Source organism: Notamacropus eugenii, chromosome 5 (assembly GCF_028372415.1).
Source record: "Notamacropus eugenii isolate mMacEug1 chromosome 5, mMacEug1.pri_v2, whole genome shotgun sequence".
In the NCBI taxonomy this organism is placed as follows: Eukaryota; Metazoa; Chordata; class Mammalia; order Diprotodontia; family Macropodidae; genus Notamacropus; species Notamacropus eugenii.
The window spans coordinates 242,414,962-242,434,481 of record NC_092876.1 but is presented as its reverse complement, the minus strand read 5'-3'; the positions used below and the strand labels follow the sequence as shown (position 1 = coordinate 242,434,481).

The 19,520-nt window shown below is 36.2% G+C and overlaps 1 protein-coding gene across 8 annotated transcripts in view; it reads left to right on the top strand.

The window, feature by feature from the left end:
* The window catches only part of SESTD1 (SEC14 and spectrin domain containing 1), a 148,899-nt gene that overhangs the window by 93,434 nt on the left and 35,945 nt on the right, over positions 1 to 19,520 (top strand). For 6 of the 8 annotated variants that reach the window (XM_072612519.1, XM_072612518.1, XM_072612517.1 and 3 more), the window contains 3 exons: positions 6,256 to 6,353; positions 7,660 to 7,715; positions 16,222 to 16,433. In XM_072612519.1, the coding sequence (XP_072468620.1) occupies positions 6,256 to 6,353; positions 7,660 to 7,715; positions 16,222 to 16,433 (366 nt within the window). The remainder of the gene's footprint in view (positions 1 to 6,255; positions 6,354 to 7,659; positions 7,716 to 16,221; positions 16,434 to 19,520) is intronic. The other 2 variants (XM_072612524.1, XM_072612523.1) reach the window with 1 other exon arrangement.

The window sequence follows — 19,520 nt, the reverse complement described above, 5'->3', positions numbered from 1 at the left end:
AATAGTTTCAAGAGTTACAAATATTGTCTTTCCATGTAGGAATGTAAACAGTTCAACTTTTATAAGTCCCTTATGACTTCTCTTTGCTGTTTACCTTTTCATGCTTCTCTTCATTCTTGTGTTTGAAAGTCAAATTTTCTTTTCAGCTCTGGTCTTTTCATCAAGAATGCTTGAAAGTCCTCTATTTCATTGAAAGACCAATTTTTCCCCTGAAGTATTATACTCAGTTTTGCTGGGTAGGTGATTCTTGGTTTTAGTCCTAGTTCCTTTGACTTCTGGAATATCATATTCCACGCCCTTCACTCCCTTAACGTAGAAGCTGCTAGGTCTTGTGTTATCCTGATTGTATTTCCACAATACTTGAATTGTTTCTTTCTAGCTGCTTGCAATATTTTCTCCTTGACCTGGGAACTCTGGAATTTGGCCACAATGTTCCTAGGAGTTTCTCTTTTTGGATCTCTTTCAGGAGGTGATGATCAGTGGATTCTTTCAATATTTATTTTGCCCTCTGGTTCTAGAATCTCAGGGCAGTTTTCCTTGATAACTTCATGAAAGATGATATCTAGGCTCTTTTTTTGATCATGGCTTTCAGGTAGTCCCATACTTTTTAAATTGTCTCTCCTGGATCTCTTTTCCAGGTCAGTTGTTTTTCCAATGAGATATTTCACATTATCTTCCATTTTTTCATTCTTTTGGTTTTGTTTTGTGATTTCTTGGTTTCTCATAAAGTCATTAGCTTCCATCTGTTCCATTCTAATTTTGAAAGAACTATTTTCTTCAGTGAGCTTTTGAACCTCCTTTTCCATTTGGCTAATTCTGCTTTTGAAAGCATTCTTCTCCTCATTGGCTTTTTGAACCTCTTTTGCCAGTTGAGTTAGCCTATTTTTCAAGGTGTTATTTTCTTCAGCATTTTTTTGGGTCTCTTTTAGCAGGGTGTTTACTTGTTTTTCATGCTTTGCTTGCATGTCTCTCATTGCTCTTCCCAGTTTTTCCTCCACCTCTCTTACTTGATTTTCATAATCCTTTTTGAGCTCTTCCATGGCCTGAGCCCATTGGGTGGGCTGGGATACAGAGAAGCCTTGACTTTTGTGTCTTTGCCTGATGGTAAGCATTGTTCTTCCTCATCAGAAAGGAAGGGAGGAAATACCTGTTCACCAAGAAAGTAACCTTCTATAGTCTTATTTTTTTTCCCTTTTCTGGGCATTTTCCCAGCCAGTGACTTGACTTCTGAGTATTCTCTTCACACCCACTTGGCCTCCAGATCCGCCCAGCCAGCACTTGGGGTCTGAGATTCAAATGCTGCTTCCCAGCCTCAGGGCTTTGGGCAGGGGCAGAGCTGCTATTCAGTGTGAGATTAAGTTCAGGTGCTCAGGTGGGGGTAGGGCCTCCCCACGGGGCTCAGTTCCCTCAGGGGGTTTATGCAGAGACCTTCAACAATGGATCTGGGCTCCTGCCTGTTTGGGGAGCCCCAGTCTGCTGCCGCCTCTGCTGCTGCCTCCCGAGGGGGCCTGAGTTATGGGGGCATCCCACTCCCCTCTCGACCCGCCAAAGAGACCCTCTCACCAACCCTTGTCACCTGTGGGTGGAGGGACCCGCGGGGCCACTGGAGATTCTGTCCCTTAAGCCTGCTCGGATCCGCTCCTCTCAGCCAACGCAGGGCTGGGCTTGGCTCCGGGTCCGCAGCACGAAGACCTTTTGGGAGAGGTTTTCAGGCTCTCTGGAACAGAACTCTCGGCCACTCCGTTGTTCTGTGGCTTCTGCTTCTCCAGAATTTGTTGGTAGTTCTTTTTTACAGATATTTTATGGGCTGTGGGTTCAGAGCTAGTGTATGTGTGTCTTTCTACTCCGCCATCTTGGCTCAATCCATACTCATTTTTTAAAATATGCAGTGTTATTATTTAGATATCAGTCTTAAAAGATGAATATTTTGACCATGAATAAAAATAATTGTCACCTGATAAATGTTGTCATTGTATATTATATTTGCTAACATTGTCTCCTTCCCCCATTAAAAACCTCGTTAAGTATTTTGAGTTGGAAGGGAGGTAGAATAATACAATGGAAAATTGAAAGAACTTGCATTGAAATCTTTTCTCTGTTCTTTACTACCTTGGTGATATTAGTCAAGTTATTTAACCTTGCTGAAGCTTTCTTTATTTCATCACATAAAGTGAAAGGGTTGGACCTAGGTAACTTGTGAGGGTCCTTCCTTATAAATCTACGGTCCTAGATACCAACATTTTAAAGCTTAACTGATTTCTGTGCTTAGACTCCTACTCCTTTATAGAAACATGTTATTGTAAAACTTTGTAGTTGTTAGTAGACAGGTGTTTAGTATTGAATTTATGTTTAGGGATCACTGAAGTAAGACAAATATGACTTTTTACAAAATATTAGACAAAAATATTTTATGAGCTGTTTATGATACCTTTCAAGATCTTTTTGTTTGAGTTATATAATTTAATTTTTTTGATGATTAGATTTTTTTTACAGTTTAAAAAATGATAATAATTAGCAATAATCTAATTTTTACAACTTGTTAGAAAAAAATATACAACATAAAATTCTTACTAGGCTTTCGGGATCTTAGTATTTGGATTTCCCACCCAGTATCAAACTCACTAGAGGATATATTGCAGTTTTCTTCTTGCATTATCAGCTGTTCACATATCAATCAGAGGAAGTGTTAATCAGTTTAATGGCTCTTATCAGGCTCCCAGTAATAACTTGGATACACACTTTGGGATAACAGCTTACCTTTTGTCTGGTCAGGAGAGGTTTGCATGTGGAGTTTTTCATTCCTGTCAATAGAAAGTCATTATAAACCCTGGCTTTTTTTTTCTTTCTCCTGGGGCCAGTAACATGTTTTTTCATGCCTGATATTACCTTGTAAATCCTCCTGTTTTGTGCAGTATGGAACATTTGCTCTTCTTCTGAGCATCTGGATTCACTCACAGTGAGAAGAGCCTTATACCTATTGCCTAACTCCATTGATTCATTACTTCTTCCCTTCCTTTTCTGCGTCATATTCTTTCATTATTTTATCCTTAACACTGGCTTCAATTTTCTTTTACCATCTGAATCTTTTGTTTCTTCCCTCATGGATAACTTATTCCATTTTCTCTAGGAACTTTTTATTCTGTTCAATAAATTTTACTTAAGCAGTGATGTCAGTCAGGTCCTTTCACCTTTCAAATCCCAACTCTACTACTTAACCTGTATGACCTTGGACAAATCACTGAACTTTCCTGAGCCTCAGATTCCTCATCCATAAAATAAGGGGATTGGATAGGGTGATCTCTAAGGCCCTTCCCAGACTTAGAAGTGGAATCCTATGAGCCTATCTATGCTATCTGTCTGACATTGCTACCTGATCACCACAGAGGCATCTGAGGATGCTGCCTTTAAACTGTTGTGTTCTTTACTTGCTGGTGTTCAGCTAACTACTACTAATCTTTCAGGTGTTTTTATTTAGCTCTAGTTTGTTCAGCTAACTATGAACTCAGCCCCTTTCAGCCACTAGTAGACACAGTTACCAAAAAGAGACACATATTGAAATCACAATGTGTTAGTTTGAGAAGGAACCTTATCAGGCGTTCACAAATGAAGAAACTGAAGCCCCAAAAGGTAATGCAGCTTTTCACTGGATCACACCCCGAGTAAGTAGAGGAACTTGGATATGAAACTAGATTTTCAGAATCCAGATCCCTAGTCCTTTATTGAAGAATACTACATTATTCCCAAATCTTTAATTTTTTCTTTTTAATGATTTCTGCTAATCACAATTGCCTAGCTTCTGATTAGTATCAAGTTGTACAAGATGCCATGTCTCACAATTTTGAATGTGGATAAGATTAAAAATGTTATCAAAATATTTAAATGTGTCTCTCATCTCTTTGATGTGGGTATTTTCTCCCAAATGTTTGCCCATGCTCTGTGATTTTTTTCCATGCTCTCATATGTTTACCATGTGAGTACTAGGAGTCTTCTTTCATTCCTTCTGAGAACAGTAGAACACACAGAATGTGCTTCAGTTATCCTTTGCTGTCACCATATAACCATTTTTACTACATTTTCTCTCATATATCTTCAGTGAAATCCTTTATACTGCTTTCATAATTAATTCATTGTTTGTAATATATTATAGCTTGTTCATACCTACCATGTCCCTCTTCAATTGCCCTGGACATAAACTTCAATTTCTGTGATCTTCAAAATTCAGTTCTTGGGAGATGGTAATATTTCATAAAACAATACCAGAAAAATGTTGGTATTTAAAAGATGTTGTTTCTGAGAGAAATTTGTTCATTAAAGTGATTTTGCATTTTCCCAAAGGGAAACAAGCCTGCTTTCTTCCTTCCTCATTTTTTTGGGCCCAACTCATTGTCCACTTGCAGTGTGTCAATCCAAGATAGAGATACGGATGGATGAGCTTTATGAAGTATAACCTGAACAATAGACATTCTTCATCCATTTGGTTTTTCCTGTGTGGGTAATTAGAGGAAAGTCTTTGGAGTGAGTATGAATCTAATTTAGTGAGTTCTGCATTATTAAAGGGCTTGTTATAAACATATTATCTGCAAAAAGAAACTTCTGGCAGAGTCATCTCTCTTTGACTTGCAAAACTTTGCAGATCTTTTTTTCTGTAACAGTGAACACCTTTGATAAGCATACTTAACTATTTTATGTCAGACTTGATATTAATGATAATAAGCTGATACAAAATTAAGTCCTTTGTTATCTTTAAGAAAATCTTGCACAATTTTGTCATATGCATGAATGACTTTGTTGAGGGATAGTCCTTAAAATGGTTTTTGCTTTGCTGAAGCAATCTTTTTTATAGTCAACAAAACAGTCTTATATTCTCTACATATTTTAGCCAGTTGTATAATATAAAAGATATGATCTATTGTAGAATAAATATCACTTGCTCAAGTCCGTCTCTTCCCTTCTAATACCTTCATCAAGCATCCCTTCAGTGCTTGTGTAGATTATTGTCAAGAACATTTTCTTTACAACATTGTATAAATTGTTCCTTGGTTCTGCTGATTTCACTCTTGTATTTATATTATCTAGGATTCTCTGAAATCATCTTATCATTTCTTAGAGTCCATTAATATTCTCTTCCATTTACATGCCGCATTTCGTTTGGCCATTTCTCAATTGTCTAAAGGGCAATCCTAAAATATTCCCTTAAATTCTAGGCAACCCCTTCCTCCTCCTCCCCCCAGCAAGGATCAGGCAGTTTGTTTTGCTTGTGATTGTGTCCTCCTCAGTATTATACTTCCTCATAAGTCACTCCCTCATGCCTGCTTTTCTTTGTTGAATTTGATATATTTCTCTACCAAACTCTATTTGTGTAGAATGTCTGTTTCTGATAAAAAGTAGGTTTCTCTGATCCCCACTTAGATGTCAAAGTAGATAGAGAACTGGACTGGAGTTAAGCAGAACTGAGTCCAAATTCAGCCTCAAACACTTATAGCTGTGTGACCCCTGCAAGTCACTTAAACTCTGCTTTCCTCATTTTCCTCAACTGTAAAATGGGGATGATGATAGCATCTCCCTCCCAGGATTGTTGTGAAGATCAAATAAAATCATACTTAGAAACTGCTTAGCAAAGTGCCTGGTACATAGTAGGTATTTAATAAAAACTTGCTCTTTCCCCCCCTTGCCCTTCCCTTTCTCCATGTTTGTACACTCTTCTTTACATGCACCCCAATCATAAGAAATAGCAAATTCCATATAGCACTACACTAGTATATTCCTCTTTTTACCATAACTTCTTTTCCTTCTCTTAAAACCCTCATAACAGAGCAATATACCTTCAGGAACTCTTTTGTTCTTGTTTAACTTCCTGAGTAGCTTTTGAAGATATTAAAGTTTCAGAGGGACACTTATTTAGAACATTACTACCACAATATCAGACAGCCCCTTCTATTCAAATAAATTTACCTTCTTAGATTTTTTTTTCTATATTCCTGTGTTCATATTTCAGAATTCCTATTCAGCTCTGGTCTTTTCATCAGAAATTTCTTGAAAGTTCTCTTTTCCATTAAAAGTCCATTTTCTCCCCTTCCCAGTAGTATTATTTAGCTTTTCAGGTTAAATTATTCAAATTAAATTATATGTAAGCCCATATGTCTTTTTTACCTTTTGAAATATTTATTCCAAGATCTCCATTTTTAGAGTAGAGGCTGCGAAGTCTTGTGTATTCCCAAAAAGATGCTTCTCACAAAATCTTTTGTTACATTTTAGGTCTTTGAGAAATTTACCAAAGACTCTACATCTTTACTAGATGAGCTTGCTTTGATCAATAATGGAAGTGATAAGGGAAACCAGCAGGAGAAAGAAAGGTATGTGCATAAATTGTATTCTGTATGCAGCATTGCTCAGCTCAGTTTAATCTTGAATGAGATACCTCCTGGGTTACTACAAGATAATTGGGCTAGTGTAGACAAGTTTGGAGTTTACATTCTCATTCTGATTTTGCATTATTTTGCAATATATTAACTTCACCACAGGGACAACTTAACCCTTTTTTGTGAAGTTTTTCTTTTTTCCCTAAAAGCCATTTATTATGAATAAGTATGCATTTACTTTTGTTTATAATGATGAGTAGATGTTCAATTAAAAATTTCATTTGGAGGGATTTTTTTATTGTAAGCAACTTGAGTGTTTTTTCTATGTTTTTGAGTGCTAGGAAAGAATATATATATGAAGGAGCAAAGATATTGATAAAATTATTATTACCTAACTAAAACATGATAGCACTTAAAAGCTCAGCTTATGGAACTTTCTCCTTACAAAATAGATAATATATTCTATTCATGAATTCAATTAGAAAATTTACTATTTTATGAATGTGACTGAAGTATTATTGTTCAGTTTTAATATCAAAGTGTGCCTTCTTAGATTTATCATTTTAACAAGTTTCCATTGAACTTAGCAGCCTTTCAAGTCCCATTTTTCTCAGTGTTTGGACCAAATTCTTTGTTCAGAGTAAAGTTTAAACACTTAAAGAGGCAAATTTTTTTTTCTTGGATACACATTAGTTACTAGGCCAGCAATTTGTCATATGGCAATATTAAAGAATTAAGGCACTGATTAGTCCCATTTTTTATCTTTTGGATGTAATCTGTAGACACAAGGAAGCCTCATTAAAATACACTTTGTCATTTATGTGGATTCAAAATGCACTATATCTTTAGTTATGTATCTACTATAAATAGAAATCCTTGATATTATTGATTAATTACAAATAGTAGTGTTTAGCGTGTTCCCTGGTACCATGATTCCATTTTAGTATCATTTCATCAACAAGTTAGAGTTTTTCATTTTAAAAAATTCACAGAGTAAATATTATAGTGAATTATATGTTGATTCACTTAAAAGTATTAGTACAATGCACACTAAACTTGTTTCCAGAACAAAAAAACACAATACACTGGCAACTGTAGCTTTAATTTTTCATGTTATTTCCATGGCTACCAATATTTAATCATCTCCAGTGGTCTTACTAGAAATTTGCAGAATTCTGATGTATAGAGCCATGATTTATATGTGTATCAGAGTTTTCATTTGTTCTAATTATTTTCTTTGGTTGCACAGATAAGAATATTTAGCTTTTATTTTTATTTTCAAAATTTTGGTGATCATTAGATCCATGGATTTAAACTTTCTTCCATCGGTTGATCCTGAGACAGTTCTACAAACAGGTAAGTTAAAAAGCTTATGATTTTTTGAGCAAAAATGAAAAGACCAGAGCTTTTGAGGATAAAAGAGGAAGAAGAGGCATAAGGAAGAAGGATGAGGAAATCAAGAGATAGTGTCTGGAAAAGCAAGGCATTCAGGAAGGTGTGGGTAATATGTCAGTAGGTGTAGAGAAATCAAGCATAATGGTGACTGGAGAAAGGTCATTGAGCCTAGAATTTAAGAAAACATTAGAAACTTAGGAGAGAGCCATTTGTGTCAGCTGAATCAAAAGTCAGGTTATAAGACTGATGGCCTCAAAGCTGTGAATAGTAGGTGGGCCTCTGTTTACAAAGTAACACCTGCAGACACAACTCCAGATGGGATGGAACATTAGCACCCCTCCTCCATTTCTCTTTTCTCTAGAGGTAATTCTTTCTTACATCTTATCCAATTTTTTAAAAGAAAATGTTAAAATATTTGATAAAATCTTTTTTACAGGGTTTTGGAGATGAAAATAATTTGAGTCATTGTTACTTCTTTACTTTGTCAGAATGCACTTAGCTGTACTCTGGACCATTGCAGTGATGAACAGTTTAGATTATAGATAGAACAAACCCAATAAGAATATTAATTTTAACATTTAAAATTCTGTCAGGGTTAGACCCTTATTTTTCATTCACCTAAGTGTACGTGCCACTTACAATGTAGAGCCTTTAGGGACTTTAGATATTATCTAGTTCAAATGCCATACTTTTACAGATGGGGAGTTGAAGCCAGAGAAGTTAAGCAACTTGCCCAAGATTACACAATTAATAAGGAACAGTGCAAGCCATTCAAGCTTGGACCATTTGGCCCCACTAGATTACACTGTTTACTTATGGAAATTCCTCAAATTATATTTCCTGCCTTAATCTAAAAGGACTTTAGAATACTTTAAAATATTTCTGAAGTACTATTTACATTTTTTAAATCATTAATTTAATCTTCTAAGGAGTAATTGTTGATTGGTTGTGCTCTGGTTTGAATACTGTATCAACGACTGTTTTTTGACTAAGGTAGAACAAACTGGAATATATAAAACCAGGTGTTCCTTAAATTATACCCAGTATATTTCTCTAATATCAGTGTTCTCATTAGATAATCTATGTAATCATTATACATAGTATTAAAACTTTTTAGTAGTTTATAATATCTTAGAAAATGCTATTTCAAAAACAGGGGTCTTAAAACTAAAAGCTATGTTAGAAGATTAAAGAGGAGAATCCTGAATGTTTCTTGTTTGCATCAGTTTTTTTTTAACGTTACTGCCTAACGATTTCAGTTTCCAAAGAAATGAATGTAGCCACTGAGTTGGTAAATTATAGAATTATTGGTAAAAGTTGCAACTTCATTTTATAAAAGTAATTTACATTTGACACTTTAAAAAATCCACATTCTAAGTTTAAGCAATTAAAAGCAGCTCTCTTTTGGTGGGCTACAACTAGAATATCTTAGAAGTAAAATTAGAAGCATGACCAAAATAAATGCATATTTACGTTGAGCCAACTTGGGTCATGGAAATCAAACTTCCTAAAATTGTGCCTCATAATTCCATTTCTATGTGTTTGGAATCCCTTGGTTATCTGGGTCACATTTTTTTTTTAATTCTTTAAAATTAAGAAAATAACATTATCACAGAGTTATAGACATCCATATAAATCTATAAACATTTATAGATTTAGATATGCTATAAACATTTATAGATTTAGATATGTATCTGAAGTATTCTTAGGTATACTGTGTCAGGAAGTTGTTACTATGAAAAGTTATTTTTAGTTTATTTTTTAAATGCATTTCCAGGGAAATTATGGAAATTTATGAATTTCTCTGTTATTGCAAATTGAAATCCACAAATAACCAGGAATCATTTTATTTATTTTCTTCTAGCTAACACGTGCTTTTCATCGTTACTGTCACTTTTAATAATATTGTTATAAATTCAAAATAGTAAACAGTATTATAACATTTAACATATCGCAGACAAAAAATGAAATAGTAGTTGCCTAGTTGACCTATTATCTAAACTTACAAAAGGGTTTTTGATTTAACTAACCTCATATTATTTAGTATTTTTTTTTAATTATGTTGAGACTTAGTGGATAGAGTACTGAGTCTAGAGTCAGGAAGATGTGAGTTCAGATCCAGCCTCAGACACTTCCTATCTGTGTGACCCTGGACAAGTCATTTAACCTGTGATTGCCTGACAACAGCAAGGAAAAGGAAGTGGCAAACCACTGCAGTGTTTTTGCCAAGAAAACCCTATGGACAGCTGTACTCCATGGGGTCACAGAGAGTCTGACACTGTTCAGCAACTGAAAAACACAAGCAGTAACTTAATTTTGAGTTATATACTATATGAAACAAATTTATAATTACCTAGCAAGATTTTACTATATTTTTAAAATCTATTTGGAATAAAAGTTTTGCCATTTGCCATTGAAATATTCCATATATCATTCATACACTTATAGTTTATCTGTCTTAATGGATTTATTGTTGATGTATTAATCATTTGCTGTTGAACATTAAGCATTAAATTCAGTCCATGAGTCATAGTTTACTCTCCATTCACATTCCAGAGATTCTTCTTGAATCAAGAAATGTGTAGATACCATATCATGTTAGTAATTTTTTTTCTCTTTTAGCCTTTCACCTACTTACTACACTATCATTTGCTTTTCTTATAGAAGCTATGTTTAAGGACCAATGTACCAAATATAAAAATATTGCAAAAGGAAACTTAAAAAAAAAAAATCACACTTGTTGAGTACCTGCTATGAATAAGGCACTGTGATGGGAGCTGAGATGCAAATCAAGTTCCTCCTCCCAAGAAACTAAAAATGAAATAGAAGAGAGAAAAATGTACACAAATAATTATAAGAACATGAGAAGAAAATAAAAAAATCTTTGAATTCCTAGGAAAAAGAGGGTTGGGTTTTTGGATAGTTGAGATACTTTGGAGGGTTGGAAAGAAACAGAGAGATGTGGTCTAGATTATAGTAGAATTAGGTATGATTGAAATTGGCAGGGTGGCTAAATCCAAAGAGTAGTCATGAATGTAAAGGGAGTTCTCTAGTGAAGTGACACAGGAATTTCTGTTTGACCTTGTGCTTTCCTCTATTTTAATCAGTAACTAACTTGGATTAAGTAATAGATGACATTCTTTCAAACTTAGAAATGTCACAAACTGGGTGGAATAGTTAACTTTGGATTCCAAAAAGACGTCACCATTTGTGCTGAGTATAACAAAATTAATTTTAATAGGGTTAAATCTAAAGTCCCATTCAGATACAAAAGTTCAACTTTATAAGTGTTACAGGGGGAAAATATTGCTAGAAAATGGTTCCTTTGAGAAAGATCCAGTGGACTTTGTACTCACCATGAGGAACTAACAGTGTTATACAGCAACCAAACAAGCTTCCATGTTCTTAACTGAGACATAATGTCCAGAACAGGGAAACTGACAATGTCACTCTATCCCTTTCTGATTGGAACACATCTGTATTATTATAATGTTCAGATCTGGAGATCCTACTTTATGACATTCAGGAAATTCATGTTAAAGTATAATAGGTTGATCAGGATACTAGAATACTATGTGAATACTAGAAACTATGATATGAGTCTAGCTTGAAGGAACTGGGGATATGTATTATGGAGCATCATCATATTTTGACTTCAGGTCAGGAAAACCTTCCTGACATTTAGAGCTGACCAAAAGCATAAAGGACTGCCTCAGGAGGAGTAGATTTCTCCTTCATTGGTGGTTTTGCTTTATTTTTTTTAAATTAATTAATTTATTTTAAGTTTTCGACATTTATTTCCACAAAATTTTGAATTCCAAATTTTCTCCCCATCTCTCCACTCCCCCAACCCCAAAATGATGAGCATTCTAATTACCCCTACTACCAATCTGCCCTCCCTTCTAACATCCTTCCCTTCCCTTTTCCTCAGCTTCTCTTTTGTCCTGTAGGGCAAGATAAATTTCTATACCACATTACCTATATTTCTTATTTCCCAGTTGTATGCAAGAACAATACTCAACAGTTATTCCTAAAACTTTGAGTTCCAACTTCTTTTCCTTCCTCCCTCCCCACCCATCCTCACTGAAAAGGCAAGCAATTCAATGTAGACTATATATGTGTAGTTTTGCAAATGGCTTCCATAATAGTGATGTTGTATAAGACTACATTTTCCCTCCATGCTATCCTGCCCCCCCCATTTCTTCTATTCTCTCTTTTGACCTTGTCCCTCCCCAAGAGTGTTGACTTCTAAATGCTCCCTCCTCCCATTGTCCTCCCTTCCATCATCTCCCCTGCCCTGCTTACCCCCTTCTCCCCTACTTTCCTGTATTGTAAGATAGGTTTTCATACCAAAATGAGTGTGCATTTTATTCCTTCCTTGAGTCAAATGTGATGAGTGTAAGCTTCACATTTTCCCTCTCATCTCCCTCCTTTTTCCCCTACATTGAAAATTTTTTCTTACCTCTTTTATGAGAGATAATTTGCCCATTCCATTTCTCCCTTTCTCCTCCCAATATATTCCTCTCTCACCTCTTAATTTATTTTTTTTAGATATGATCCCTTCCTGTTCAACTCACCCTGTGCTCTCTCTCTTTCTGTGTGTGTGTGTGTGTGTGTGTGTGTGTGTGTGTGTGTGTGTGTGTGTGTGTAATCCCACCAACTACCCAGATACTGAAAAAAGTTTCAAGAGTTACAAATATTGTCTTTCCATGTAGGAATGTAAGCAGTTCAACTTTAGTAAGTCACTTATGATTTCTCTTTCCTGTTTACCTTTTCATGCTTCTCTTGATTCTTGTGTTTGAAAGTCAGATTTTCTTTTCATCTCTGGTCTTTTCATCAAGAAAATTTGAAAATCCTCTATTTCATTGAAAGACCAATTTTTCCCCTGATATTATACTCAGTTTTGCTGGGTAGGTGATTCTTGGTTTTAGTCCTAGTTCCTTTGACTTCTGGAATGTCATATTCCACACCCTTTGATTCCTTAATATAGAAGCTGCTAGATCTTGTGTTATCCTGATTGTATTTCCACAATACTCAAATTGTTTCTTTCTAACTGTTTGCAATATTTTCTCCTTGACCTAGTAACTCTGGAATTTGGCTGCTATGTTCCTAGGAGTTTTTCTTTTTGGATCACTTTCAGGAGGTGATCGGTGAATTCTTTCAATATTTATTTTGCCCTCTGCTTCTAGAATATCAGGGCAGTTTTCCTTGATAATTGCATGAAAGATGATGTCTAGGCTCTTTTTTTGATCATGGCTTTCAGGTAGTCCCATAATTTTTAAATGGTCTCTCTTGGATCTCTTTTCCAGGTCAGTTGTTTTTCCAATGAGATATTTCACATTATCTTCCATTTTTTCATTCTTTTGGTTTTGTTTTGTGATTTCTTGGTTTCTTATAAAGTCATTACCCTCCATCTGTTCCATTCTAATTTTGAAAGAACTATTTTCTTCAGTGAGCTTTTGAACCTCCTTTTCCATTTGGCTAATTCTGCTTTTTAAAGCATTTTTTCCTCATTGACTTTTTGAACCTCTTTTGCCAATTGAGTTAGCCTATTTTTAAAGGTGCTATTTTCTTCAACATTTTTTGGGTCTCCTTTAGCAAGCCGTTGACTTGCTTTTCATGATTTTCTTGCATCTCTCTCATTCACTTCCCAATTTTTCCTCCACCTCACTTACTTGATTTTCAAAATCCTTTTTGAGCTCTTACATGGCCTGAGACCATTAAATATTTATTTTGGATGTTTGGGATACAGAAACCTTGACTTTTATGTCTTTGCCTGATGGTAAGCATTGTTCTTCCCCATCCGAAAGGATGGGAGAAGATATCTGTTCACCAAGAAAGTAACCTTCTATAGTCTTATTTTTTTTCCCTTTTTCGGGCATTTTTCCAACTTGACTTTTGGGTCCTTTGTCAAGAGTAGGTTATACTCTGGGTATCTGTAAGATCTCAATTCCTCCAAGGTGGCACAATCAAGCGTATTCTAGTCTGGGAGAATCAGAAACGTTTGTGCCCAGAATCTGTGAGTAATAGAGTTTCCTCTCCACAGTCACCTGGCCTCCAGTTCCACGAAGCCAGCACTGGGGGGCTGAGATTCAGATAAGCTGCTCAATTCCCCCAGGAGCATTAGGTGGTGGCAGGGCCGCTGCACGGTACAGCTCAGCTGTTCACATTCCCCAGGGTCTTTACGATCCAACAGTGGATGAGGGCTGCTGTAAGAGCTGCTGCTGCCTGATGAGGCCTTTGCTGCCTCCTGACGCCAGAGCTATGGGGAGACCCTGCTCCCTTCTTGACCAGCTAAAAAAACCCTCTCACTGACCTTTGGCACCTGTGGGTTGAGGATCTGCAAACAGAAGCTACTGCTGCTGAGGATTCCGCCCCTGAGGCCTGCTTGGGTCCTTCTCCCGGTGCTGTGCCTCACACCCAAGGCTGGACTGGGCTGTGCCCCACGTTCTGTATGACAGACCTTCCTGTCAGCCTTTCAGGTCATCCTGGGCTGGAAATCTCCTCCACTGCATTGTTCTGTGGCTTCTGCTGCTCTAAAATTTGTTGAGAGTCTTTCTTTACAGGTATTTTATGGGCTGTGGGGGAAGAGCTACTGTATGTGCATCTCTCTACTCCACCATCTTGGCTCTGCCCTCTCCCCCCCATTGGTGGTTTTCAAACCATTGGAGGTTGGATAACCAGTTGACATAATGGGAATTCTTTTTGCTTGTGGATTGATTGAGATGGCCACCAGCATCTTGTTGAACTGTGAGTTCAGTAGTCCTGAGAATGTATTGAATAGACTTCATTGGGGACATAATAACTTTATTCAAATAATGGAATTATTGTTACGTGGAAGAAGAGGTTAGATTTGTTCAGTACGGTCTCTGAATAGGATTGGAAGCATTGAATAGTGATCTCAAAGATATTGATTTTGGGGTCAAGGAGAACTTCCAAACAGAACTATCCAAAAGTGAAACAGACTTGTACAGTATAGTGGTTTCCCTGTTACTGAAGAGATATTCAGATAAAAGTCTGAGTGACTACATTGGGACAGGCATAAGAGGAGAGGAGAGCAGTTTCATTTACTGTCTTTGTGTTCCCATAAAACTAATGCAGTACTTTACAGATAGTAATTGCTTAATAAATGTTTGTTGATTGATTTGTTGATGTCATTAGAACTGTGTTTCAGGACTTCAGTTTGTTTCAGTTCAGCAAATATTCATTAAGGGACTGTGTTGGAACCTCAGACTACAGAGACAAATACCAGACAGTCCCTAACATTCAGAAATTAACATGTGGGGGAAGGTGGGAGGGTGGCTTTGCAATATTTTCACAAATGATAAAGGAAGCATTACTAGTGCAGGAGATCAGGGAAGACTACATAGAAGAAGTGAGGCCTGAACTGAGGCTTAAAGGAAGGGAAGGATTCTGCAAGGTGAGGTTGAGGGAGTATTGAATTCCAGGTGTAGGAAATAGCTTACGTAAAGTTACAGAGACAGAAAGATGGATTGTTGAATTCAGAAAATACCTCTCAGTTCAGCTTTCCTAGAACATATGAAGGGAACAATGTAAAATAAAGCTAGAAAGGCAGGATGGAAACAGATTGTAGAAGATATGCCCTAATGAAGAGTTTGTTTTCTAGCTTAAGGTGTATAGTTTTTTGATCAGAGGAGTGACAGACACGATCAGTTTTGTGGTCTAGGAAAATTACCTTGGCTGATATCTTGAGAAGAAAGAGACATGAAGGAGATCCATTAAGAGACTGCTATAGTAGTCCAGCTGTGAAGTTATAAAGACCCCTTAGGTGTCCCGTTACGGTATTAACTATAAGAATATGTGTGAGAAATGTAGAGATAAAATCCACATGATTTGGCACCTAACTGGGGAATTACAAGGAAGAGGAAATTTGTAAGTGACTGTAAGGGTGATTGTGTCTCCAAAGTTTGGGGAAGGGAAAGAATTAGCTCTATTTTGGATGTATTAAGTTAGAGCTTCTGAAGAAATACCAAAGTGGAGATATTCAGATTGCAGTAGGAGAAACAGTACTCCTATTTGCAATAGGAGAAGAAATTAGGCCTAATAGCCTAGCTTTACAGATTTGGATGTTGTCTTTTTGAAGATGTTCATTGAACCCATGTAGTTAGAAGAGATCACCAAGGGAAAGAGTATAAAGGAAAGGAACCATGATTGAGCCTTGGCATAAACTTATATTTAGGGTGATAAATTCATTTGGCTGATGAGTGTGTTGGATAGATTGATAACAAAATGCCCTCACATTATAGGGGATTAATGTGGAATGTAGATTGATGTGTTGCAGTCATAAATAAGCAAATAGCATCCACTTTGTATACGTATGCAAAATTAAATTCATAGGCTACTGTAGCATTTTTTGTTATTGAAAGATCATTAAAATTAACAAAGCAGAATATATGCTATTTTTTTTCTCATTGGGGACATTAATAATTATCTTTTGTTCTCAAAGGCCATGAATTATTGTCTGAATTACAACAGCGCCGATTTAATGGCTCTGATGGAGGAGTCTCATGGTCACCTATGGATGATGAATTGCTTGCCCAGCCACAAGTCATGAAATTGCTAGATTCATTACGAGAACAGTACACCCGTTACCAGGAAGTTTGTAGACAGCGCAGTAAGCGCACACAACTAGAGGAAATTCAACAGAAGGTAATGCAGGTAGGTGCCAAGATCATCTTGGGGTGTGTGTGTGTGTGTGTGTGTGTGTGTGTGTGCGCATTCTTTGTTTAATTTTTAATGATACTTTGAATTTTCTTTCCACTATTTAACATATTAGATTTTACCAAGTCATTTATATTAGATTAAGTATGAATCTTAATGCAGTAATGCCAGATATGTTTATGATTAGGGATCCCTGTATATCAAATGTTCTTTGTTTCATTATATGTTATTTATATAGTGACGTCACTGAGAGTTCCAAGGGTGTGATAAATAACCATGACAGTAGTGTGGTAGTTATTTGGGACCTATGATTTAATTAGTGTAGTACCTCATTCCATTCAACTATTTTCCCAACTTTGTTAGAGTTTTATTGGAGGTAGGTGGGGGAGGGGGAGCCACTCAGAGGTTAAATGCCTTGCCCAAGGTCACTTAGCCAGGATTTGTCAGTGGCAGAACTTGAATCCATTCTTCTCAACTCTGTCCATTATGGTACCTCTCATAACCAGAAGGTAAAAAAGACTTATGCAAATTTTAGTGACCTAGTACATGGTTAGAACTTGTCTTGAAGGTTATATAGAAGTTCATGTAAATACAAACATTTGTTGGGACACACATGACATAAATAGGATCTGAAACTTTTTTTAGTAAATTAATATTCAAATTGGAATGAAGTTTTATAACCTTCTTTGGCAAACTACCATCATTAATGCATTTAAATAGACTTGTTTACTGGGGCATCAACCTCAGTTTACATCATTTTTATTAGAAATAGTCATATGTTTGGTCTTCTGCATTACTAGTGCTGCATAGTAAGTGAATTGAATCAGCATAAAAAAGAACTATGTAGTCATTTGTTTCCTATGCTACTTTGAAATTTTGATTTTCTAAACAAATAAACATTTAGTTCTTAATATTCTACACAGTTCGTAGTTTTTTGTATAATTTTTGTGACTTTTTTTGGCCTAGATATAAGATACAATCATTTCATTTTTTTCTGGAGTATTCTAAATTTGAAGTTTAAATAGTTCATATTATGTTATCTCCATTTGTTTTTTCAAAGAACAGCCCCCAATATATAACAGATTGTTGATGAGCTTAAAATTTTCCAGTTGCTTTAGTTCATCTTTTACTTTTAGAATTTAAATCATGTGAGTGATTTGAATCAGTGAGGCAATTAATTGTAAGAATTATTTAAAGCATCTGAAAGATGTATCATTTCACTATTCTTAATTCTCAATGAATAATACAAGTAATAGATGAGGAACTTTAGATCCACAAAAATAAATACTGATAAAGATGAAGAAATGCCTATGTATATCCATTTAAAATTTGTTCTGTTTAGTTTTGATTTTAAAATGTTGAAGAGGGGGAAAAAATCCATTTCCATCCTCTCCTTTCTACCTCTTCCTCTCCCTGATTATGGGAGGACAGAGCAGGCTGTACACTGGTATGACAGGAGCAGACATTTGGAAAGAGAAGGATTCCCATGCTGCAGCAGCATCTGTCCATTTTGTGAGGAACAGGAGGGATCATTACCCCAACACTAAGAGCAGTAGTAGAAGCAGGGACCTTGGTCAACAGGCAAAGGAAAAATTGAAAATAAAGTGTATTCTCTCCCAGTGCTCTCAAGGTAGAGAGCATTAAATGTTAAAAGAATAACAGGGAATTAATATGCAAATGATTTATGATTTTTTTTTCTCCCAGCATCAGCTTGGTATATTCTCTTTATCCTTACAGATCTGGAAAGACTCCAGCGCAGGTCTTTCTGGGTCTAAGCCTAGAACTGCATCCACTATCCTACACTATCTCTAAAAGAGAATGAGAAGTACATCAGGAGATATAGATACACACACACACACACACACACACACACATATGTATATTATATATAGTATAATATACACACAAATAAATACAGATTTAAAGTCTACAGATGGATTAATATAAGTTACCTTGTTTGATCCTCAAAGCAATCCTAGGAGGTAGTTGCTGCCAGTTTTCTTACCCTCATTTTACAGATGAGGAAACCGAGGTTCAGAAAATGTGACATATCTGTAGACAGATAGCTAGTAAATGTTGCATCTTGAATGCCTATCAAACATACTTTCAACCATTCCACACTCTATTCAAGTCACATTTTAAGAGGATGTTGTGTAAGCATTTGGAAAAATAGTGATCTGTGACTGAGGTACCATTAAGAACAAATTAAAGTGTTTTCTTTCTGTGAGAAAGATAGTATAATATAAAAATGTAAATATTTTCTACATACATATGAAATATATAAACATGTATTCATGTGTAAAATATGTAAGTAATCGTGTAAACATACAAAATGCAGAAAATACAAAACTTGTAAATACGCATAAAAGTCAGCCTTTAAATAAACAAAGTGCTACATTTGTCCAGTGTCACTATCTCCTCTGACACTGTTTTCTGTGGCTGGAAGATCAGAAATAGATTCAGCTGGTACTGTTCCTATGTGGCACAGGAGTCTGTAGCTGACCATAGCTTTTACCATCAGCTAGCTCTTCATTTCCGGTGCTTGCTGCGTATGACCGGAGAGCAACATGACCCATCATCCCAGGAGGACACACATACTATGAATACTACCATGGCCACGACCTAAGAGAAGAGGATACTCAAAGCCCAGTACTGTGGCAGCCTACTTTGTAGTTAGAATGGTTAGCACATGTAGCTCGTTACCTAGATGATCTCATTCCATCTTTAAGACCCTGTGAAGTAAGTGCTATTATTTCCATTTTACAGATGAGGAGACTGAGACTGAGAGAGGTTAGGTGACTCTCCTAGGGCACCCCAGTTAAGTGGGTAGGGCAGTATCGCAGTTCTGGCCTTCCTGACTCTAAGCTCAGCACCCTCTTCTTTCTCTTCCACCCTAACCCACATGTGCCTTTACTTTCCCGCTGTCACGCAGAGGCTGTTTTCTGCGCGTGCCAGCCTCATCTTGGTCGTCAGACCAGTGCCCGGACAGTCGGGCAGAGTTGCTGTGCGTATCATTTACTTCTTTTTCTGTGAGCAAGTTTTTATTGTTGTTTTTTATGTAAATATTTGTATGAAATTTATGTT